Genomic DNA, 24870 nt, shown 5'->3' with positions numbered 1-24870 from the left:
AAGCCTGAGATAAAAGGTGCCTGTTTTGCTTTGAATAGAAATCACACAAGATGTTTTCAATCAAGCACAACTCAGTGTTGTCTTTGTTTTTCTAAACTTCCTCCCCTCCTACCTACTCTCAAACAGGAACAATGAACACAATACAATCTTTAAAAGATAAATAGTAATGTTTGGAAAACCACAGGAAAGGAGAGGGAGCAAATGTGCTGCTGGGGCTGTTGCTTCTGTACATTGTGACTGCGGAGCTTCCACATGACAGGGCGTGGGATCCTCTCTATTTGGTAAAAAGAGATGTAAACAATTTCAGGACAAATATTTTTTGTCCTGGGACTACACTCTAAAAAATGTATTAAATATGATCTTGCATGGGGACCACTGTGTGACATGCTAGAAAGTAATTAAGACAAATCTTCTATGGCAAATGCAGAAAGGACTCTTATTAGGCCAGCTTGGGTTGCTGCTCATGAAAAGCCAGGGTGAGTCCCCTGAGTTGGAGGTTTGGATGAGGCCCATTTTCAGGGATGATTTTATGCAAAAGCCTATTTTGTGGGATTGATCAAAGAGAGGCTCCTCTTGCGAAAGCAAAGGGTAGATGCCTATATTCTGCTCCCAACCTCCTCCTGAGAGCTTCCCCTTTGTCCAGAGACAGCGTGATTGAAAACAGTGGCATTAAGGAAAATTTCACCAGTGTGTGTTTGCACAATGCAAGTCCTATGTGAAAAAGCGTCTTCTTGGTAAATTTGCGATGAAAATACTTAATATTTTTTCTTAAAGACTCAAAATGCACACTAGCATAGTAGAGTATCATAGCCATTTGTGATGATTAATTTTGTATGTCAACTTGGTTAAGCTGCAGTACTCAGATATTTGCTCACACATTATTCTAAATGTCCCTGTGCAGGTATTTTTTAGATGACAGTAACAGTTAAATCAGTAGACGTTGAGTAAAGATTACTCTCCATAATATGAGTCAGCCTTATCCAATCAGTTGAAGGCAAAAAGAAAACAACAAAGTCCCCCAAGGAAGAGTAATTTCCATCTCCAGGCAGCCTGCAGACGTGAGCTGCAATGTCAGCTCCTTCCTGGGTCCCCAGCCCTCTGGCCTACCCTGCAGATTTCAGGTTTGCCAGCTCCCACATTTGCATAAGCCAATTCCTTAAAGTAAATCTCTCTCCGTGTATATATGTTATGTGTCACTTAATGACTAGGTTCATTCTGAGAAATGCATCGTTAGGCGATTTCACCATTCTGTGAACATTACATAGAGGGTACTTACACAAACCTAGCTGGTACAGCCATTACACACCTAGGCTGTATGGTATGGCCTGTTGCTCCTAGTCTGTAAACCTAAACACATCTACCCTTTGCTTTCGCAAGAGGAACCTCTCCTTGATCAATCCCACAAAATAGGCTTTTGCATAAAACCATCCCTGAAAATGGGCCTCATCCAAACCCCCAACTCAGGGGAATCGCCCTGGCTTTTCATGAGCAGCAACCCAAGCTGGCTCAATAAGAGTCCTTTCTGCATTTGCCATAGAAGATTTGTCTTAATTACTTTCTAGCATGTCACTCTAGAGTACAGCAGGTTACTCTAGTGAATGCTGTAGGCAATTGTCACACCGTGGTAAGTATTTGTATATCAAAACATAGAAAACACAAGAACATATTTTATGATACCTGTTCTAAACATAGAAAAGGTACTGAAAAATATGGTATAAAAGATTTAAAAATGGTATGCCTGTATGGGGTACTTGGCAGGAATAAAGCTACAGGACTGGAAGTTGCTCTGGGTGAGTCAGTCAGTGAGCGGCAAGTGAATGTGAAGGCCTAGGACATGCCTGTACACCACTGTAGACTCAATAAATACTGTGTGTTTCTAAATTTATATATAAAAAAAATTCTTTCTTCAATCATAGATTAACCTTAGGTTACTGTAACATTTTTTACTTTATACATTTTATTTTACTTTTTTTTCTAAGACGGAGTCTTGCTCTGTTGCCCAGGCTGAAGTGCAGTGGCGTGATCTTGGCTCACTGCAACCTCCACCTCCTCAGTTCAAGCAATTACCCTGCCTCAGCCTCCCGAGCAGCTGGGATTACACGTGCATGCTACCACACCTGACTAATTTTTTTTTGTATTTTAAGTAGAGACAGGGTTTCACCATGTTGACCAGACTGGTCTCAAACTCCTGACCTGAGGCAATCTGTCTGCCTTGGCCTCCTAAAATGCTGGGATTATAGGTGTAAGCCACTGCACCCGGCCGAAACTTTAAAATTTTAAAAAACCTTTGGACTCTTCAGTGATAACACTTACATTAAAACACAAATACATTGCACAGCTGTACAACTGTTTTCCTTTATGTCCTTATTCTATAAGCTTTTTCTATTTTGAGATTTTTTTACTTTTAACTTTTAAAACTGTATTGTTAAAAATTAAGACACAAACACACAGTCTAGCATAGGCCTACATGAGGTCAAGATCATGAATACCACTGTCTTCCACCTCCACATCTTGTCCCACTGGGAGGTTTTCAGGGACAATAACATGCATGGAGCTGTCGTCTCCTGTGACAACAATGCCTTCTTCTGGACACCTCCTGAGGGACTTGCCTGTGGCTGTTTTCAGTTAACTTTTTTTTAATAACTAGAAAGAGTATACTCTAAAATAACGAGAATATGGTGCAGTTAGTACATAAACAAGTAACATAGCCATTTATTATCCTTGTCACTATTATGTACTGTATATAATTACGTGTGTGATACTTTTACTGTGAATGTCAGTGCGGCAGGTTTGTTTACGCCGGCACTGCCACAAACACTTGAATAATACACTGGGCTACAACATTACAATGGCTGATGTCACTAGAAGATAGCAATTTTTTCATCTCCATTATAATCTTATGGGACTACCACCATATATGCAGCTTGTCATTATGTACCAGATAACGATATTTTGGTCAACAATGGACCCCATATAGGATGGTCATCCCTTAAGATTATAGTACTGTATTTTTACTGTACCTTTTCTATGTTTAGATATGTTCAGCCACACAAATACCACTGTGGAACAATTGCCTACAGGATTCAGTACAGTGACACACTGTACAGGTTTGTAGTTTAGGAGCAATAGACCATACCCTATAGCCTAGGTATGTAGTAGGCTGTATCTTCTAGGATGCTGTAAGTGCACGCTATGATGTTCACACAATTAAAAAATTACCCAGTGGTGCATTTCCCAGATGTATCCTTGTCATCATGAGACACATGATTGCATACACACACACGCACACACACACACACGCATACACATTCTGTTGGTTCTGTTTCTCTGGAGGACCCCGACTACTACACCATTATCTATCTCTTAATGTATTTTGGGGACATTTTATGGCATCTGTTGAGTTCTCCGTGCTCTTATTCAGTGCGCATGGTTCCTAGTCACATGGGTTCATGCACTTCGGCCTCAGTTGGCCTGAATGCTTCACAGCAATTATGCCCATCAGGAGCAAAAATGTGGAGCAGGAAGTATGGTTTTTGTTTTATTTTGCTTCGTAATTTGGTATCTCACAAGTGCCCTTAACTGAAAAGCATGCCCAAATGAAGAGGTATGTCAAAGGCTTTAATTGCGATGCATGATAGTAATAAACCAGAGACTAATATAAGTTGTCCTCAGTGCCTCCTTCTGAGTTTACTTGCTTTTAAAATACATATAACAAGCTTGGCAATCCTGTTTTCAATCTAAAAATGAAGGAGGCAAAAAATATCAGCTTCACACTGATGACAGTGAAAAGTGGAAGCTGATACACTGAAAGCCCAGGGTAAGACTTAATATCAGACAAACAAGACACAGATGCTAACTACGAGGCTGGCGTCGGAGGGTCGGGGGCTTGGTGGGCATTCGAGTGAGCCTCGTGGAGAGCAGAGGGACAGAGTTTCAGAAGGGTGATCCAAAGACCCCAAGCGAGGGCAAATTTTATAAGAAGTCAGAGAATGATGTGGACACTTCAGAAACATTTCCATCAAAATGTTGAGAATCGAACCACAGTTTGGGCTCCCCGCATCTGCAGGTCAGTCCCTGGAGCCGGGAAACCCAGTCTTGGGTGACTCCATGCTGATGAAGCTCCAGCCTGAGGTGGTGAAGCACACGATGTCATAGGTATCCTCACTTCTGATCTCTGTGCTTTGAAACAGGTTCTCTTCAGTGCCCTCACCGTAGCTCTGTCTGGAAAGTGTGATCATGAAATCCTTCGTCTCCTGCTGACATTTCCCAAAGGGGAAAAATCTCGGATCGCGACGCAGGAACTCTGTGGCCTGCCGGCGTCAAAAGTATATCTTCTGATTGTGTTGCTGAGTCAAAACCTGGATGTGCGAGCTTTCATTTACAAGGTATGGGGAGCATGCTGGCTCGGGGCGGTCCTCTGCAGGAGTCTGCTGTGGTGGCTGCAGATAAGTAGGGTAGTCCTGGGGGTGCTGCAGTGGGAGAGGAGCACCCGGCCACTCTGCAGTGGCCTCCACCAGCCTCTAGTGTCACCTGTCTGCTGACTCCAGGGTGGGGCTCAAGAAGACTTTGTTGTAATAAAGGGATGTTCAGGAGAGCCTTCAGGGGGCCCTTGGAGACAGGTGTCAGGGCATTGGGACAGAGTTTTTGGTGGTCTCCATGCTCATTGTGGAAGGACCCACTGCAAAAACGCACCACCGCTTCCTAATGCCAGGGGTTCTCTCCTCTGTAAGGGCCACCTCCCTGGAGCATGTTTGAGGAGGCTGGGATTGTGCATGGTCCACTCCTGAGCGGCCCAAGTTAGGTGCTGCTCCCCGCACCAAGGTTCTATCAGTCAACAGGAAGCATCCAGCTCTGCCAGGGCCCGTGCTGGAGAGAATGTGGAGGGGTTGGCAGCACAGGAAGCCCAATTCCCTGTGTGTGCTGGCTCTGTACTTGCCCTGTGATCCTCTGACAAGCAGCAGTGTGAGGGCAGGGAGGGGCTGGAGGAGGCCAAAGACGATGATGTCGGCAGGAGAGAGTGGAGAGTGGGAAGTGAGGAGGCCCAGCACTTTCCAGACGGGCCCAGAACCCATGTAAAGGTGACCCAGCTCCCAACCACAGCTCACTCCTCTCAAGCTGCCCCTTCCAGAAGTTTCTCCTCCTTCTGGCCTCCACTCTTTGAATCTTTACTTAAGTTTCCAGAAGCTTCCCTTCCTACCCTTAGGCATTGATCTTGCTCCAAGTACCATTGTTTTCCCTTTAGGGAAGTATTTCATAACCTCTAGGTTCATTAGAGGGGCTGCAGGGTTTGTAGTATGGTAAGGTGGCTGTAGGCACCCCGAGTCTGGGAGAACAGTTTTAGAGTCAGCAAAGGGTAGATCTGCCATTTCAGCCACACATGATTTCCTTACTTTCTATTACTTCAAGAGTCCAGGGGGTATATGTTGGAACACACACACACACACACACACACACACACAGAGAACAAATATTCGTTTTCAGAACGATTACATTTTAAACCCATAAAGAGGAGGATAAACATTTCTTGCGTCCCCATAATTTGCAAACCCACCTCTATCTTGGTGGAATTCATATTTCTTGCTAACGTGCTTATGGTTTAGCTCTGCCTTTGCTCACCACAGCCTCTCTTCCAACTTTGCAGTTTGCCTTGTGGGAAACAGAGCTCCCACTGGCACGATGGTACTTTAGTGGCCACTTTGTTATGTGCACAAAGGTCCCCGAGTTGAAGTAAGTGCTTGTAGAGGCCCACATAATTACTTCGACAAGGGCCATCATCTGTACCAAGATTCCTTTGAAGGATAAGATAGTGGGTTAGATTCAGTGTCCCAGACACAGTGAAAATGACATCATCATTAATAACAACAGCACTTGTTTTTCAGGTACCTTCTATGTGCAAGGCTTTATGAAAGTTGATTAAATACGAGATATTGCTCAGGATGCTAGGGCAGCCCCACCTCCATGTGAGGGTCACATGCAGGTGCAGCTGACTCCCAAGTCCATGTACTTTCTGATTCACTCAGCTGACAATGAATTTCTGAAGCCTTCAGCAAAGCACAATTTGCTATATTAATTTGGCACATCAATCTGGTCTGTTGGAGCTGCGCTGGATCTCTGTCACTCCCCACTATAAGTCAGGAACCAATCACTGTGTGCCACTTTTTTAAAGGGCAGCTGTAATTAGAAAGATGAGTAGAAAAAGTGACAAAAGTTACACACCATTTCTCCTGCTAGAGTTGTCTTTGTAGTATGAACGGACAGAACTCCATCATTAGAAGCAGAGTGCCTCTGTGAAGGATGGAGCTGTGATCTCGGAGCCCTGGAAGTCATCTGCAGAGCTAGCAGCTAGAACACTAATGAGCAAAAATAAGAAGCAGTGACAATTGGGTTCCTCTGCCCCAGCCTGGAAAACAGAAAATTCAGTATGCAAATGACCGTCGGTGGAAATTAGCTGTGATTTTCCCTGCTCTGTGCAAAGAGCTGGCATTTCCTCATTTATCCATTCATCCAACAAATATTTATCGAGCAACTAATATTTCCTGTTGCTATTTTATTCCCAGTAGCTACATAAATGATCAAGACAGAAGAAAAGCCCTGCCCTGCTTCCAGTGTAGAACTGAGAATATGCAAAAAACAAAAAACGAAAAACAAAAAACATGTAAGATACAGAGCATTTCAGTTGGTTATAGCATAAGTAAGCTTCAAAGGGTACTGACATTTTTAAAGAATCGGGGTTAAATTCCCATCCCTAAACTTTTCTAACTGTGAGACTTCAGGAAGACTTTTAGTCTCTTCAAGCCCCAGTTTTCTCATCCACAAAATGAACACTATATTGGACATCCGCAAGGTATTAGGAGGACTGAGATGATGTGTGAATGTTATGAATACAGTAAAGCAGTAGATTAATGTAAATTGCTTCACATATAAGGACTGCTTGTATTTTGAGCCTCTTCTCAAATTTCCACCTTGGTCACTACAAAGATACAAAGAAATATTTGACAAATGATTTGAATTTTAATGATAGATCACATTTGTTTCTAGTTTACATTTTAACAATGCTAGTGCAATTCAGTGAGCTCCAAAACACCTGAGCTATATATACTCCAACGAAGAGGACTGTCGTATAGTACAGCAAAGGCGTCTCTGAAGTTCGAGACAGAAAATAATCAAATAAACAAGTTTTCCCAGCTCAAAAGATGCTTGTGAGGGTAAAAATACAGTGTTGGTTATTTCATGCTGTTTTGTTTTGTTTTTGTTTTGTCCTTTAGACTCTGATGCCTTCTGAAGCAAATGACTTGCTCAACTCCTTGTTGGATGTAGTTTCCAGCCTCAGCTCCTTGCTTGCCAAAGCCCAGCACATCTTTGAGCATCTTCCTGGGTTTCTTCACACATTTAAAATCACTGCCTTGCTAGAAACACTGGACTTTCAACAGGTGTGTGCTTCATCTTTGTCCCTAGGGAAATACTCAAATTTGCCCCTTCTTTGTATTTGCCCCTTTTTTCCTTTATCTTCCCACATCTAAAATTTGCATTAGAAAGCAAAATACCGGAATGGAAGTACCTCTTCATATCTCTGGAAGCAACAGCATAACATAGAATAAGACCTGGCATCTCTCCAAAAACTGCATGAAACTGACACTGTTGATCCACATTCCGCCAGTGTGGAGATTGGGATAGTACATGCATTATCTATGAAGTAAGAAATTACTAACTCAATTATTGCACAGATGAGATTTCAAGGGCCTGTTTAACTTAATTCAGAGAGCAAATTGCTTTCAAAAACCTTAAAACATTTATTTCCTTATAAATAATTGGTTTACAAATTACAAATCATTTATTGCAAATGCAAACACAAACTTGATTTAGTTTAGTGGCTTGATATTAGGTTTTGCTTGAACCCTCTTTGCCTGGGATGGAACTGACTGGGCACGAATGAGGAGGAGTGTGGAATTTTTAGGGTTGGAGGTGCAGGATGAGGAGCAAGATAACAATGTTCTCAGAGCTGCCATGGAGACATATTGTAAGTCCATCATGTGATAGATAATTTGTATAGCTATAAAATATCTGGATATCTTGGTAGCATAGACACACATTAAGACTAGTAATTAGTCTGAATTAGTGATATTTTACGGATTAATAATTTATTACTGGACAAATAGTAAGGCCTTACCTCTGTGTGTGTGTGTGTGTGTGTGTGTGTAGGTATGACATTTCCCTCTTCTACCAGGTATGTTGGCCAGAAAAATTACCGTAGTGTTTCAAAAGGTATCCCAGGACAGAAAACTCTAAAGCAGACATTCGATTCTTTTGACTTGTTGAATATCTTGTACATTCAGTGGAGGAAGGAACTAGACTTTCAGAAGTATGTGAAAGAATTGTTTTAAGTCACAATGTAGTTGCAATTTAGTTTTCTTATTTTCTCAGGTTTCACAAAATGTCCAGGCCAGAAGTTCAGCCTTTGGTTCTTTCCAGTCTGTGATGAAGTTGGTTTGCAAGGACCAAGCATCATTCCTTAGCAATTCTAATATGTTCATTAATTTGCCCAGAGTTAACGAACTCTTGGAAGATGACAAAGAAAAATTCAACATCCCTGAAGATTCAAGTAAGATAGGATAGTAGTAATATATATATGTGTTTAGATTCATTTGTATCTTGATAATTGGGCCTACTTTATACTAAGTATTCTGTCTGTGTATAAGGTTGCTATATACATAAATCTTCTGCTTCCACCTCCCCAAATGCTGGCATGGCAGCTGACTTTGAACAGTCCTAGTGCCTTTGAGCACAAACAAATCCTCTCACCTGGGTCACTAAGGAACTGTGTCACCAAGGAAGTGTCTAAAACACCTGAAACCCCAACCCTATTGGTTTCCCAGGCTACCCAGTATTGGTGAGGGTCCAGGCAAAAACACCATGAGCACTGCTTTGGTCCATGCAAATAGCTATATTATAATAATGAAGAGAACTTGTCTGTGGCCACCTCCAAATTTGCTCTCTGTGAAGCTCAGGTACAAGTGAATATGCACGATAGGTACAAATGAATGCAAATTAATATGTAATTTTTTGGCCCCAATTTAAGTGGAAACGTTTTTATTAGTAAGGCAGAATAAACATGCTGGTGAGGTTTTGGGGTTTAGACAGTTCAGCTCCATCAGTTGTGCATTTTTGGTCACGTTGTTTTATGTGTCTGCATCATGTTGGTTTCATTTATAACATGGAAACAGTAGCACCTAGCTTATAAGCTTGTTGTGAGATGCAATGGAGTTGACGAGTATTGGCGCCTTAGCATAAGGGTATAAATGCATCCTAGTGTATTCATTTTCTATGCTGCATGACAATCATTGCACACTTAATGGTGTAAGACAACACACATCTGTCATCTCATAGTTTCTGTAGGTCCCATGTCGGGATTTCTGAGTTAAAATTTTTAGTTTTGTACATATCATGACTGTGCTTTTTTCCTGCAGTAAAATTGCTCCTGTTCATATTAAGCTTGTAATGTAAAGAGTAAGTCATTAAATTTCAGTAAGAACAACTTCTATAATTAATGGTTTAAAAATGTATTATGTAGTCATATTCTTAATTTATACTTTAGAGGGAAGTATTTCCATCAATTTTATTGTACTTGTCAAATAATATTTTTTCCTTTCAAATGGGGAGTTTGGGAAGATGAAAGTAACATTTAAAACAACCACAACAATCATACCTTGAGTATTTATAAATCACAGTATCAAATCTAAGATAATATTTTCATTTTATTCTTATAAAGCTAAAATAATATTTTCATTTTAAATGTTCTCTAGATGGGTAAAGAAATAGTTATACTGAAGTATTCCTCGCTAGCTTAAAACCTTGTAAGATTTAGTTCCTACTCATTATGGTGATGAAATATCTACCCTCATCAGGTAACCATTGATTTAGACAATTTAGCTAAGTAAATCTTTAATTGAAATCAACTAGTATCACAAGACTCATGAGAGCCACCAAGAGGGATTAAGCACTTGCGTGAAAATAAGGCAATTTAATATGTCAAAATTAGTAAGTTTGATAGTTCTGCATGGGTTCATTAAAGACAATTCAGTAGTAACTTGTAAAGCTGACTTCATAAGAAGAGCTCAGTTCTGGTCTCAATATTGTGACTGTTGAAATGAGAATTTTCTTGATGAAAAACCAGATTTATTTTTCTAATTGTCGTTTTCATTTTCAAGTGTCCATGTCATTATTTAACACTCTTTTTGATTACTTAGTTTGAAAATGTAAGTCATTCTTTCCTGCCTTTGAAGTCACTTAAGTGAACACAGTATCATGAAGTTTCTTATGAGATGAGAGCTGCTGAAAACTGTAACAGGGAAAAAAATCTTGTTTTACCTCCTGTCTTTATTTGGTGTTGCTATAAAGGAATACCACATGCTGGGTAATTTGTAAAGAAAAGAGGTTTGTTTGGCTCACAGTTCTATGGACTATGCAAGAAGCATGGCACCAGTGTCTGCTTCTGGTGAGGCCTCAGGCTGTTTCCACTCATGGCAGAAATGGAAGGGGAGCTGCCATGTGCAGAGATCACAGGACAAGAGAGGAAGCAAGAGAAGGGGAGGAGGGAGGTGCCAGGCTGTTTTTGTGTATGTTTGTTTTTTTAGCAAGCAGCTCTCTTGGGAACTAATAGAGTGAGAACTACACTCATTACTATGACAGTGGCACCAAAACATTCATGAGGGATCTGCCCCCATGATCTAAAGACCTCTTGTTAGGCTCCACCTCCAACGCTGGGGATCAAATTTCAGCTTAAGGTTTGGGAGGTCAGGCATTCAAACTATAGCACCCCCAAAGTTCAGAGTCGTGTCAGAAAAAAATATGTCTATCATTGAAAATGAGGCATCCTGGATATGTGAATGTATTTCCCTATTAACCTAGGCATTGTGTATCATTAGTAATGTATTTTTTCTCTTTCTAATTGCAACAGCACCATTTTGCTTGAAGCTTTATCAGGAAATTCTACAATTGCCAAATGGTGCTTTGGTGTGGACCTTCCTAAAACCCATATTGCATGGAAAAATACTATATACACCAAACACTCCAGAAATTAACAAGGTCATTCAAAAGGTAAGTTAAAATGAATGAGAATCATATAGACCTTCCTAAATCGGGAAGGAATCTTTAAAAATGTCTGACATAATTATTATGCGCCTTGGATTATGTAAAAAGCTCTTGTGTTGGATCTATTTCATTTTAGCCTGAGTGTTTTTCCTGTCATTGTTGTTGTTAAATCTGGATTTGCTGACTCCTTCCCTTAGAGGACACTTTGGGGGTTGGGGTTGTTATTTAGAATAATTAATGCAGTGAACTTACAGAACTCTAATTTTAAAAGTCAAGGACAATGAGACTGAGAGGAGGACTGTTTGGAGTAATTCCAGGAAAACTTGGAGAACAAATGCTAATCTGTTTTGCCTGGTGCATCCAACAATTAAGAAAGAATCAGACATGGTACATACAAACTGATGTATTAGCAGTTAGTTAGTATTTTGGTTAGTGATGTTTCTGAATTCACTGTGAGGTTTTGCTTCATCCTTTGGAGAATAAGGTGAGATGAAGACACCAAAGCAGGGTTTACCCAAGAGGAAGTTAGACACTAGATGGCTCTGCTTATTTTCCTTTTCTTACATTGTTTAACCTCTCAAATCTGTTTACTGCAGGATTTGTTATTACTAGTATTTGCAATTTCTTTTTAAATAATTGTGTTGTATTTTCCTGGAGTCTTTTCTTGCCAGCTGGGCACCTGGAAAGGGGACATTTTACCAAAGACATAGGAATAATTTTGTCTTATTGTCAAACACAGAAGAGAAGATATCTGTACTATTCATGTTAAACTTCCAAGCCTCAAGTAGTATTAATAACCTGGAAACTGTGATCATATGGCAGGGGATCATATAAGCAGTTAAGTCATTTTTTATCAAACTTGCCTTCACGAGTTTCATGCTCCTGACCCATGGTTGCCGTGTGAGGTCACAGCACTATTTCCTGTAAGTTCCCTTTCCCACTTTGCCACCTACCTCAGGGGCTGCATTTACCTCTGCCTACTCTGAATGGTATTTGAACTTTAAAACATTTATTTAATGTTTTAAATTTTTGCTTTGTTTTGTTTTTTGGAGAGACGGAGTCTGGCTTTGTCACCCAGACTGGAGTGTAGTGGTGCAATCATAGCTCACTGCAAACTTGCACTCCTTGGCTCAAGCAGTTCTCCTGCCTCAGTCTCCCGAAGTGCTGAGATTACAGGTGTGTGCCCCCACGCCCTGCTAACTTTTTAGTTTTGTTTTGTTTTTTCGTAGAGGCGTAGTCTTTCTACTTTCTAAAAAAAACCTTGGAAGTGTCCTTTTGGAAGGGTATTTGCCTAAAGTCTGTACTCTCACATGGAACAGCATTGATCGCCATATATGCTTGGTGTGAGCTGTTCTGTTGGGCAGGACCTCTGGCCTCACAGCTACCGTCCCAGGACTGGAGCCTCTGCACCATTATTCGAATTTCCTTAGTGTAGTAAGTTTTTTAGGGTTTTGGATATTTAAGGAATTTCACAGAAAATGGCTCCATATCACAGCTCTATTTTAAATTCAAAATTTAAAAATAGGCCATGACTTTAAAAAATGGTATGCTATATTATTATGTTAATATTATTAATATATGAGTACAGCATTGCATATTATGCTGTATTCTGCGGTATAACAATTAGTATGATGATCTCTGCTTTTAAAGAGCTCACCCTATTGTGGGGAAGAGAAGGCAAATAGCTGAAGAAATAATTTAGATATACTATGCTGTAAGGACCATTCAGTGCAGCAGAGGCACAGGCTGGGTGGGGCAGCTGGTCTCCCTGGAAAGAAAGACTGGGCAAAGCACTTGGAAGGACGGGTTGTATAAGCCCCTGTGAAGTGGAGATGGGAGGACTTTGGGCCTGGACAGAGGTGTGGGGAGGTGCTAAGCCCCACATGTGTGTTCTGAGAAGGATGAGAATTTTTGAAAAATCACCAGACTTCACTGGTTCTTGCTTAGCCCCTTTTAGATCTTACAGGCAATGTTAAGAGTTGATGTCTTTTTCACTTATTTAAAATGGCTAACAGCTTTGTATGCAGGTGTCCTGGTTTTGCACTTATAAAGCTGATTTTTTGGCATTGTACCTGGAATGAATTATCCTAGCAGTCAGCCACGGCTATTTGGTTTTATGAAAATTGTTTCTAGTCATTAGACTCATGGTCTAAAGTCCTGCAGAGCCGGGAGATGCTTGTAGCTTTGCCACTTGGGCTATGTGAAGCAATATTATCTACAGTGTTGGAGTGGCCCATGCTATAAATTATTTAAGACATGGTCTTTTTCTCTCCATTACTTCTTGTTAGGTGGAACCATCTGAAGTTGCCATTTTTGCAGGAAAAAAAATCTATAAAAGTTGGTAATTTCATTTGGTTTAACTTGTAACAGCACAGGTGGTACCCAGAAGCATGATGCTGTGGTAAGAAACGTGTGTGTGTGTTGGAAGGCTGGATTTTGGTCCCCGTTTTCCTAACTCTCTGTGACCTTAGGCTTATTGCGTTCTCTTTGAAGGACTCTTCTCTGTCTCTGACATGAAAGACTTGAGTAGATCTGTGATTTTCAGTCATCTGGGCGATGGCTCTTCATGGGGGATGCATCAGAATTACTCAGGGACCATTAGTAAGGCCTTACCCCTTCTGGGCTCTGATATCCCCCGCCCTGGACACTTGCACCCATCACATCCATCCATACCCTTCCACGGAGCTGTGTGCACCTCCATCTATCAGCCTTAAAGACAGTAGAAGTCAAGCACTTTCATGAACCAGAAAAAAAAATGATGGCCAAAATTTCTAGAGAGTGTTAAAAGATAAACTTAGGGACATGAAAATTTCAGTAAGTTTATTTGAGCATTCGGTTATTCATGAATTAGGCAATGCTAGACAATTCAACCCTCCACTGACCATGTTGGGGCGTGGGATATGGGGTAATAGAAGAAGCATATATAAAGTGTTTGCTGCAGCAAGAGAGAGAAAATATATTTGTTAAAGTCGAAAGTCCCTAGTTGGAGGTTAGTTGGAGGTTTCTGATTGGTTAGTCTTAACTTTTGTTTTACTGTTTGTGTTGCACTGGGTTTTGGTTTGCTTACATAGGAACTCAAGGTGCTACAGCCGTCTTAGCTTAACAGCTTCTTGATCAACTATTTTAACAGGAGTTAATTTAACTTATACTTGTAAGGGTGTCAGACTCAGTATTTGCAAAGGAATTGATGGTATTTCCATGTTATTGGTCAAGAGATTCCTCCAATGCATTAGTATGCTCTTTTTATTTTGTAGGTCAGAGTTGTGTTCGGTTTTGGCCTAGGCTGATGAAAAATTGAAGAACGATGTGTAGACACAATGTGAGCTTGAACGGAGGCTATGAAAGAAAAACAGATAAAAGGATATATTGTTTTCCCAAGAATAAGTAGCATGCCAGAAATGATACTTCAGTGAGAATCACGAGGCACATTCTAGGCCCCTGCTCCCCAAAGTGGTTTAGTTTGGGCTTCTACGGGATGTATAAGCCCATGAAAGCGGACCGTCTTGTTTTCATCTAGCTCTCTCCCTTTGGCCAAGTTATTTGAACTGTCGTGCTGAGTGCCTTCCTTTGTGAAACTGGGCTAAATCATAACTCTCTCTCAGTGCCATTTGGAAGTGGAAAAAATACCAGAAATAATATTCAGAAAATAGTAAACCAATGGGATCTCCTCCCCTAAAAATGTTATTCAAAGAAATGCATTCTGCCATTGTTGCCTCTGGGGAGTGGGGAAGACAGATGTCACTTCAGAAAGAAGAAAGAGATGGTAGAGGCCAGTGGTTCCAACCAGGGTGGGGTCGGAGAAATTTTACCCAACTGGGCACGTGTGACAGTATCTGAAGATATTTTTAGTGTCACACGTAGAAGGCGCTGCTGGCATCTGGAGGCTGGAGGCCAGGGATGCTCCTAAACATCCTACAATGCACAGGACAGCCCCCACCCCCAAACAAACAATGATCTGGTTTACAATGTTAGTGGTGCTGAGGTTGAGAAACCCCAGCCAGCTGGGAGCAGGTGGGAGTCCCTGGGAAGAGAGGGATGAAAGTAGAGGAAGTTAGTGGTCAGGTGGGCATCCTGGCTTCTCCTCTCCTGGTGACGGTCCCAAACAGGAGCTATGGGATGATAGAGGAGCTGCAAGCTGAGGGCGTTGGCCCTACCCATGTGTCTTGGGGGATAGTCCCTGTGTAGGCCGGCCCTGAGCTAGCATGTGCTCCTAGCAGTGTGGCTGAGCAGAGGAAGGATACCTGAGTTAGTGTCTCTGAGCATGGAGTAGAAGGGAGCCAGATTTCCCTGACGTCCATGTCCTGAGCCAGCAGGCCTTGGGGACCTGCTATGAACCAGCTGCCATGAGAGCGAGGTGGCCTCACCACCGAGCTGGCCTAGGCCAGGCTGGCAGAGGAGATGGCTGAGACTCAGAAAGCAGGAGCTGAGGTGAGAAGGAAGCAGCAAGGGAGAAGCCAGTGCCAGACCCCGAGGTTCCAGGTAAGATGTGGGCCTTGGCAGCACCACAGATAGGCAGATGAGGCACATGGCTGTGGGAGGCCTGGGCCCTCCACCCCTGACTGTCACCAGGCTGCCCCTGGAGAACATCAGGGTGTTTGAACATTCACCCCAAAGAGCCTGAATCCCTCAGAAGATGCTGTTTGAACAGGGAGCCACTGTCAGCTGTCAGCAGGCGATTTTAAGACTTTGTTCTCTTTTCACCATCCCCAGTGGATAAAAACTGGATCAGCTACAGGAAATAGAGAATTACATTTTCTTAGGAGCCCCAAGCAGTGGAGTGTTAGATATTTGGCTTTGTGGCATCGTATGTCTGTATGTATAACATCAATCAGGACCCAGAGCAGGTCCCATAAAATGGCAGCCCTACCGTGGGCACCTGCCTGATCCTCTGTCTGGAAGCCATCCGCAGAGGAGGGACTCTGATAGTTACGTTTGTTTCCAAGTCTTCCCATGCTGCTCAAGACGGCAAAGCTCTTCAGTAACCTTGTGTATCACTGCAGACATGGCAGCAGCCCACACCTATCTGGAATTTAAATGCCACACTTCCTTGAGATCCAGTGTGCCTGAGAGGCATGTCTTCACCTGACCACTGTGTTGGAGAGGTCCTTCCTTCTTTCAGGCTGGCCTCAGCAGGTGGCAGAGATCAGAGAGGGGCCACCAGCAGTGACCCAGGCAGCCAAGCCACATCTCTCCCCAAGCCCTCTTTCCCTGTCCTCTCAATGCCCAGGGCAGCCAGTGCTCCTACCTCAAGTTCCAGCTGTGGGGGGCTCCAGCTGTCTTTCTCTTGCCTTCTTTGTTCCTGGAGCTCATCCTCCAACCTTCTTAAGAAGTATCTTCTCTCTTCAAGCACCCCCTGACAGGCACTGTGTGTTTTTGCTTTGTTTTTACATTAACATAGAGTAAGTTCGGCAGGTTTTTTTTTCGGTCAACAGCTCTCACATTTGTCTGGATCAGTACACAGAACAGTTCCATTGCCCGAGCCCACACCAAATCCCTCATTTTGTCCCTTGGTAATCACACTGTCTTCCCACCCTAAACCCATCTGTTTTCTGTCACCATAGGTTTTTCTTTGTGAGAATGCCCTATAATGGAATCATCATCTGTAACTTTGAAAGTGGTCTCTTTTGCTCAGTACAAGGGCTGCGATTCACCCAGGTCATTGTGTGTATCAGCAGTTGCCTCCTCTTTATTGCCAAGTGGTATTCTGTGGTGTGGATTCACTGCAGTTTGTTCATCCATTCACCCACTAAAGGGCAGGTGGGTTTTTTCCTAGTCTTTGGCGATTATCAGTGGAGTTGTTTTCTTGCTTTATCACTACTTGAAATTATCTCATTGACTTATAGGTGTACTTGTTTATTATTTGTCTCCTGCTGTAATACAAGCTTCATGAGGGGTGGGAGCTTGTCTGTCTTCTTGACCACCATCCCCAGTGCCTAGAAGAATGCTAGGAATACCTTCAGCAGTGGCTACTGAATAAGTTAAAGAACAATAATTATTTGACTCTTGTACCCACTTGAGCCAAAGACATTCTGGTGTTAAATATACAAGGGAGATAGAGTAGACTATATGCCAAGCCCTCTGCCACCTGCCAGAGCCAGGTCTTAGCTTTGCAGATCTGCAATAGCTTTGTCTGAGTTTAGCAGTAGTGAGTGCCATCAAGAAGATTATCTCCCATGGTCATTAATTTCATTTACTGAGCCTGGACCAGGCACCACATGTGGATTATCTCACGTATGCTTCACAACCACCACTGCAGGTAGGTGCTAATATCCCCATTGTATAGCTAGGAAAACCAAGGTTGAGAGAGGATAAGTTAGCTTGTCCAGGGTCACACACACTCCGCAAGTGGCAGAGCTGGAATTCAGGCCCAGTGTATTATTTTGAAGTCTTAGATATACTGCCTGTGCTATGGTTTGGCTGTGCCGCCACCCACATCTCACCTTGAATTGTAATAATCCCCACGTGTCAAGGGCAGGGCCAGGTGGAGATAACTGAATCATTGGGGCAGTTTTCCCCGTACTGTTCTCGTGAGAGTGAATAAGTCTCATGAGATCTGAAGGTTTTATAAATGGGAGTTCCCCTGCACAAGCTCTCTTGCCTGCCGCTGTGTAAGACATGACTTTGATCATCATTTGCCTTTTGCCATGATTATGAGGCTTCCCTAGCCATGTGGAACTGTGAGTCAACTAAACCTCTTTCCTTTATAAATTACTTAGTCTCAGATATGTCTTTGCTAGCAGCATGAGAACAGACTAATACAGCCTGTATAAGTTTTCTCAGGCTGCTATAACACAATACCACAGATTGAGTGACTTAAACAACAGAAATTTATTTTCGCAATGTTGTGGAGGCTGAAGGACCATGATCAAGGTGTTGGCAGGGCTGGTTTTTCCTGAGACCTCTGACTTGCAGACAACCGTCTTCTCCTTGTGTCCTTGCATGGTTGTCCCTCTGTGTGTGTGCCCTAATCTCCTCTTTTTATAAGGACATCAGTTATATGGATTACAGTCCACTCCAGTGATCTCATTTTTACTTAATTGATGATTTAAATAGGATCTTTAAAGACCTATTTCCAAACAAGTACACGTTTTGGAGTACTGAGGGTTGAGACCTCAGTGTATGAATTTGGAAAGCACATAATTCAGCTAGCCCACAACAGTGCCTCTTTGGAATGATCTTTTACCATTTGTAAATGGAAATAATTAGAGCTATCTATGAAACTTGCAAACCCTGTCCTTATGATTTTGCAGCTGGTTATGGAATCATATTGAAAAATAGTAGCCCAGGGAGGCTAGTATGCTAATTACTACAGGAACATAGGGCTGCATAGTAAAACAACAACAACAACAACAACAAAAAGCACCAAAAAAGTAGGAAGCACTTGGAAACCAGTTGCAGGTCATCTGTCAGCAGCCACCTGTCCTCGGGACCTATATGAATTCCCCACTGAACCTTGAATGTTCACAATGCATGGCATTTGTTCTCTGGGAATGTACCAGGGCAGGGTCCAATCTCACTCATCTGTGTTAACTGCCTAGCACAGTACAATGATGCACAGTGTTTGCTTGTAAATAGCTTGTTAAACTGCATTTATGTATGAAGATTTTTGTTGCAAAGCCATTTGGAGGAGGAGAAGATATGGTTCAAATTGCTTTCTTAATTAAAAATTTTCCCTAAAAGTTGAGCTAAATGTTACTTTCCCCTTCCCTTTGGTCACTAGAGACCTCCTCTGTCAGAGAACCAACAATGTCTTTTTTATTCTGACAATAGTTTGCTCTGAAGTTACTGAAGCAGTAACTTAGACTTGCCTATCGATGGGAGGCCTGCTAATTTGTGCCTGAGCAAATTTTTGCAGACTGAGGATGGTTTGCATCTGGTGGCAGGAAAACTGATCCATAATGGCCAACTTTTAGTTTTCCCTGTAGTCTAGGTACGTTCTGTAAATAGGGCTTGGTGCTGGGTACATGAGCCAAGGACTGAGAACCAGGAACCTACTGGTGACTATGACCACCCTGTGACTATTGTGCAGAACCCTACCTTACATGAGGCATCAAAGCACTGGCATCTCTGCCTTAACCTGCCTCATGCCCTTAGATTAGCTTCTGTGGCTTCTTCATACCTTTGCCAACATCACATCCCAAGAGGTGTTTTTTTTTTTTCTTTTTCAAAAAATACAGAGTGTGCTTAAAACTGTCGCTTTTGGTACTTCCAGTGATCTTGACATATTTAAGAAATCTGATTACTTTTTCTTTTTGGTCTTTTCATGGCATCTCATTTTTTGCTGTTTCCTGAGTGCAGTGTCCATTTTGTTATTAGCCAATGTATCAGTCAAGGTTCAAGCAGAAAAGAGAAAACTGGTTAAGTTTAATGTGAATAATTATTACTATAAAAAGGCGTTGGAGTAACGTCGGATTGGCTATCAATAGTAAAGAGATCTCTAAATAATTCAACAATGGCAGGTAAAGGGAATAACTCTTGCCCCTAGAGCTGGAGCAGAGAACCCAAGGAAAAAACAGAACTAGAAGTAGCTTCCCCATCCAGGCTTGAAATCCAGACCCTACTGAAGTTAGCACAACCATGGCCCACAGTATGGCAGAGAAAATCACTGAGGTGAGTGGTAATTGCCATGAATCTGCACTCTGGGGTGTCAGGAGAAGTTCTACACTTCTCAACTCTGCAAGGCTATAGGGCATGCCTGAGGAAGTCATCTAGAGGGACGTGCCAGACCTGCAGAAATCCCTGGGACACCACTCTTTGGGATGCTGTGGATGCTGCCTATGAGAAGGTGCCATGTGCCGCTGGTTGTACACATTGCAGGAGCTGAGGTTCAGAGAAGCTAGATGTGGGGGAATCCGGGAGCTTGCTCCATGGGAGCCTGTTGGAAGCAGCATGCCAGAATCTGGAAGAGAAAATCCTTCTTCCTCCACTGTCCCTCCAGGGCTCTCTTCTGGCAAAGCTTAACATTGCATCAATTGGCAAGGGAGAATGTCTAAAAGGCCCAACTTTATTATTGCAGAACAGGCAATGAAGGGTGAATTTCAAGTTGTGAGAAGGTAAATTAATAACTGGCCAGCTGTAAATTGGTTTCTTTGTTTTATACTATTGAAGTACAAAGAGTTTCCATAAAGCACGTGAGTTCTTAAATGTAAGTTTTAATTTGTCAAACATATGTTGAATAGAGGGAAGAATTACCTGCTCTAATCCTGACACTGCTAAGAACTAATGTTGGTTGGAAACCTCATTTATGCCTTATACCTACAATAGGGGTTGGCAATTGTCATACACCTTTTGCAGGTAAAGAAAGTGAGTCTTAGGGGTAAGTAACCTTATCAAGAGCTGTCAAGAGGAGGCAGAGATGGGATTTGAAACAAAGACTGTTTAACTCTAAGGCCAATGTTTTATTTTTTCTGTCATATTTTACTGTATTCTCCAAGTAGAAATTCACATGTGAGTATATCTATTTCTGCCTCAGAGGAACTGCTTGTGGTATGAAGGAGATGTGGAGTCCCAGTGATAAGGACATGGGGAAGACTGCTTCCTATGGAAGGAGCTGGCCTCAAGCTGCCAAATTGGAATATCAGGTTATGATGGGCAGAGATCGGCTGTCAGTCTCATCTATCTGGTATAGTGGATTCTGATTGGATCTGGAGCAACAGAGCAGGACAGATAGAGTTTTACATTTGCTCATAGTTCTCGAACTCTAACATCAATAATTTTACTGTTTTAAATGCAGATTGAATCACTCTTTATTGAGCACTTACTTCTGTAAGGTTAGAGGAGCCATCATGTACACTGTGTTAGTCCGTCCTCACACTGTTATGAAGAAATACGGGAAACTGGGTAATTTATAAAGGAAGGAGGTTTAACTGACTCACAGTTTCGCATGGCTGGGGAGGCCTCAGGAAACTTACAATGATAGTGGAAGGCACCTTTTCACGGGGCAGCAGGAGAGAATGAGAACTGAGCAAAGGGGGAAGGCCCTTATAAAACCATCAGATTTCGTGAGAACTTACTCACTATCACAAGAATAGCATGGGGGAACTGCCCCCATGATTCAATTACCTCCCGCCATGTTCCTCTCATGGCACATGGGGATTATGGGAAGTACAAGTCAAGATGTGATTTGGGTGGGGACACAGCCAAACCATATCAGACACTTTCCCAAGTCCTCCCTCATTTACTTCTCACAAGAATCCCAGGGAGTAGACATTGTTAAATCCATTTTATAGATTAAAATAGTAAGAATTGGGAACGTTTACATTCCCAAGTTTATTAGATGATAAACAGAAGCTCATGGCTTGAATCCAAATTTGGCAGACTCTGCAGCCAATTTACTTTCATTGGCCATATTTACAGTATTTGTTATAAAATAATAAGGATCCTGTATACTAAAGCTTCCTTCACTATCATCAGTTTGGGATACTGGGTACCTAATTGACCTCATTTTTTAAAATAACTTTGTGTAGCAATGCATGGAATTTCACCCATCCCCAGAATTCTGGCTGCCTTCACCTTTGGGAGGACGAGAATGAAGTCACACAGTTTAAAGATATTTATTTGTTTGTAAGCAGTAGAGATGGGAAACAATTTGGCCATCAATACAGAGTTTGGTGAATAAGATATAGACTGATCTTCAGGAGAATATCAGGCAAAGTGAAGAATATGCACAGGCTATTGCTAATGTTGTCATTAAATGGACACAAAGCCTGATAACTAACTTCCACAGAAGTAAAAATTCTTGGTTCCATGATACTTATTAAAGATGAAAAATGCCAGTGAAGTGGAATCTGCCTAAGCCTGGAGTCTACATAAACCTATACAGGCTGGAAGTGCACAGGCTCTGCACATATGTGGGGCTACTTACAAGTGCAGAGCAATGGGGAAGGGCACTGGTGGGACCTTTAGGCAGGTCAAGGTCTTTCCCAGGGAGCCCCAGAGAGAGAACAAAATTCATTGCAATCCACTTTCTGACTTTAGGCATCGAATCAGTTATTGGAAAGCAAGTTGTCAGTGGTTCAGCGAGGCTCTCAGATGGATGAAAGTGACCAATATGGAACATTTTATCAAAACTCAGCAAAGTTGCTGAGTAGAAGTAATTACATTTTACAAGTGGCTTTGTTTGATATAATCTCCTATAAAATAGCAGTTCTCTAAGACTTCAGTATCAGTAGACCTGTGAATGTACTTTTTCTGTGAGACTAGATAATATCCAAACCCTCAGATAAGCACAGATATTCCTCTTTTACTGACCTTGGATACCTGCGATTTTCCATCATTCCTCTTCCTGTCTGCTTGGAATTGGTGGTCTATTAGATACAATATTAATTAATTTATTAGTGAAATAGCACATTAGAACGTGAGGAAAAATTATAAATACATAGTTCAAAAAATAATTTAAAAAACCCAAGATGTATTTTAAGCAAATGAAAAGATGCTCAAATTTAAGTAATAGTAAGAGAAATGCAAATCCCCAAAATGAGATATCCACAAATGAGATATCATATCAAAATGGTAAAGGCTCATAATTTGATATATTTTATTGTTTGGAGGTATTAGGAGAGAGTCACTCCTAATACCTTGCTGTTGGGAGTATATTTTTGTGATATCTTTGAGGCCATGTTGGGAATATCTATCAATTCTACAAAGACAGCTATCAGCACATGCAAAAAAGGATATTTATTGTGCCATTGTTTGTAAGCAGTAGAGATGGGAAACAGAGACTGGACATCAATACAGAATTGATTGAATCAGATACAGACTGATCTTCAAGAGAATTTCAGGCAAAGTGAAGAAGAACGTGGATAGTATGAGTGAAGAAAAACAGAATACCAACATATGCACCTGTTTTTGAAAACATATAGATAAACTCAGGGGGTCCACACTGAAGAACCAATAATGATGCTTCCTCTGCATTTGAAACCGGGCTTCTAGGGCACAGAGCAGAACCCTTTTGAAGGCTTGGAATTTGGTACAGTGCAAAAAATGTATACAAGATAAAATCCCAGGAAGTCTTTTAAGCTAGTTATTTCATGTTCCATTGAATTTGTGTGCCATATTGAGGACATAGGGCATTGGAAGTGAGTGGGGGACACAGCCAGTCCTAGGGCATTGGAAGTGAGTGGGGGACACAGCCAGTCCTNTCTATTTTAAAAGAAAGAATAACTGCAAGAGAGGAATAAATCATTTTCTACAATTAAAAGTTAGTAGGTGGTGTATAAATGAAATGAAAGCCCAAGACATTTTTCCTAATTAAATAAAATGGAAATAAGACTTTAATCACAGGATATCTGAGAATCCTGACACACTTTTAGTTGGGATTATGAGCTCTGAGCCTCATTAGTTTTCTGTAATCTTCTGAAGGTGATTAATTAAACAATATGATTGTGAATTCATAGATTTAAACATGGTAAATGTATTTCAGTCCATTGCAGTCTTTATTTATTTGTTTATTTTTTTTTGATACTCAAATGATCCCATCTGTGATCAGTGGGCACTTATTCATTTAGAATTCCATATTCTTTTAAAAATTAACTTTTTAATTTTGAGGCAGTTGTAGATTTACATGCATTTGTAAGAAACAACAAGGAAAGATCGGTGTACCCTTCACTGGGTTTCCTAATGGTAACATCTCATGAAACTACCTATAATACAGTATCACAAAGAGGATTCTGCCATTGATACAGTTCACTTGTCTTCTGATTTCCCCAGTTTTACTGTGTGTGCATGTGTGTATTCAGATTTATGCAGCCTTAGCACCTGTGTAAGTTTGTGTATTCATCACCAGCACTGAAGCAGAACAGTCACATCACAGCAGAGTCTCTTGCTTTACCTTTCATAACCACAGCCATTAATTCCTACACCACTCCCCACCAAGTCCCGATCCCTGCCAGCCACCAATCAGTTCTTCATTTCTATAATTTTGTCATTTCTAGATTGTTGTATACATGGAATTATACAGCATGTATAATTTGGGATTGACTTTTTAAACTTAGCATAATTCCCTAGAATAGTATCCATATTGTGCAGATATCAGGAGTTCATTCATTTTTTATTGCTGAATAACATTACCTGGTATGCATGGTCCACAGTTTCTTCAGCCATTTACACACTGTGGTACATCTGGATTGTTCCCAGCTTTTGGTTATCGTGTCTTCTGTTTCTCTTTTCTTGCCTTCCTGTGGATTACTTAAACATTTTTGAGCATCCTCACCCTAAGACATGATTTTAGGATACTCATCCTAAAAAATGATTTATTGATACTGTCTTTGAGTATCTTTTTGTATGATGTTCTTACAAAGAACATCTGGCTCTAGATATTACAATACAGACATACATACATGGCTTATCACAGTTAATTGGCATTGAGATTTTACCACTTCAAGCCAGGTGTGGAAATCCACTTCGACTTAGGTCCCTTTACCTTTTCTGCTTTTAAATATCATCATCTTGACTACCAGATGGTGTTATGATTTATGTTTTAATCATCAAATACATTTCATAAAACTCATGGAAAACAGTATAGTCTGTTGCATTCACCCACATTTCTGCTCTTTCTGTTGTTTTTTTCTTCCTTCTCAATTCTCCAAGATTCTTTTTCATATTTTCATTTTTTTAAAGTTTTTCTTCATCTGAGAATGTCTTTATTTTATCTTCATTCCTAAAACATATTTACATTAGATTCAGAATTCACAATGACGATTCTTTTCTTACATCATGATAAATGTTAGGCTACTTTCTTCTGGCTCCCAGGGTTTCAGATGAGAGATTTACTAACCTTTGAGT

General features: G+C 41.3%; 1 protein-coding gene across 1 annotated transcript in view; it reads left to right on the top strand.

Annotated features, from left to right (window-relative positions):
• ABCA13 (ATP binding cassette subfamily A member 13) overlaps positions 1-24870 on the top strand; it is a 505863-nt gene that overhangs the window by 132920 nt on the left and 348073 nt on the right. The window contains exons 24-27 of the mRNA XM_025379476.1: positions 4191-4385; positions 7266-7430; positions 8422-8599; positions 10955-11094. Of these exons, the coding sequence (XP_025235261.1) occupies positions 4191-4385; positions 7266-7430; positions 8422-8599; positions 10955-11094 (678 nt within the window). The remainder of the gene's footprint in view (positions 1-4190; positions 4386-7265; positions 7431-8421; positions 8600-10954; positions 11095-24870) is intronic.

This window comes from Theropithecus gelada, chromosome 3, assembly GCF_003255815.1.
Source record: "Theropithecus gelada isolate Dixy chromosome 3, Tgel_1.0, whole genome shotgun sequence".
NCBI classification, from domain to species: Eukaryota; Metazoa; Chordata; class Mammalia; order Primates; family Cercopithecidae; genus Theropithecus; species Theropithecus gelada.
The sequence above is the reverse complement of the archived record's forward strand: the minus strand, read 5'-3'. Positions and strand labels throughout refer to the sequence as shown.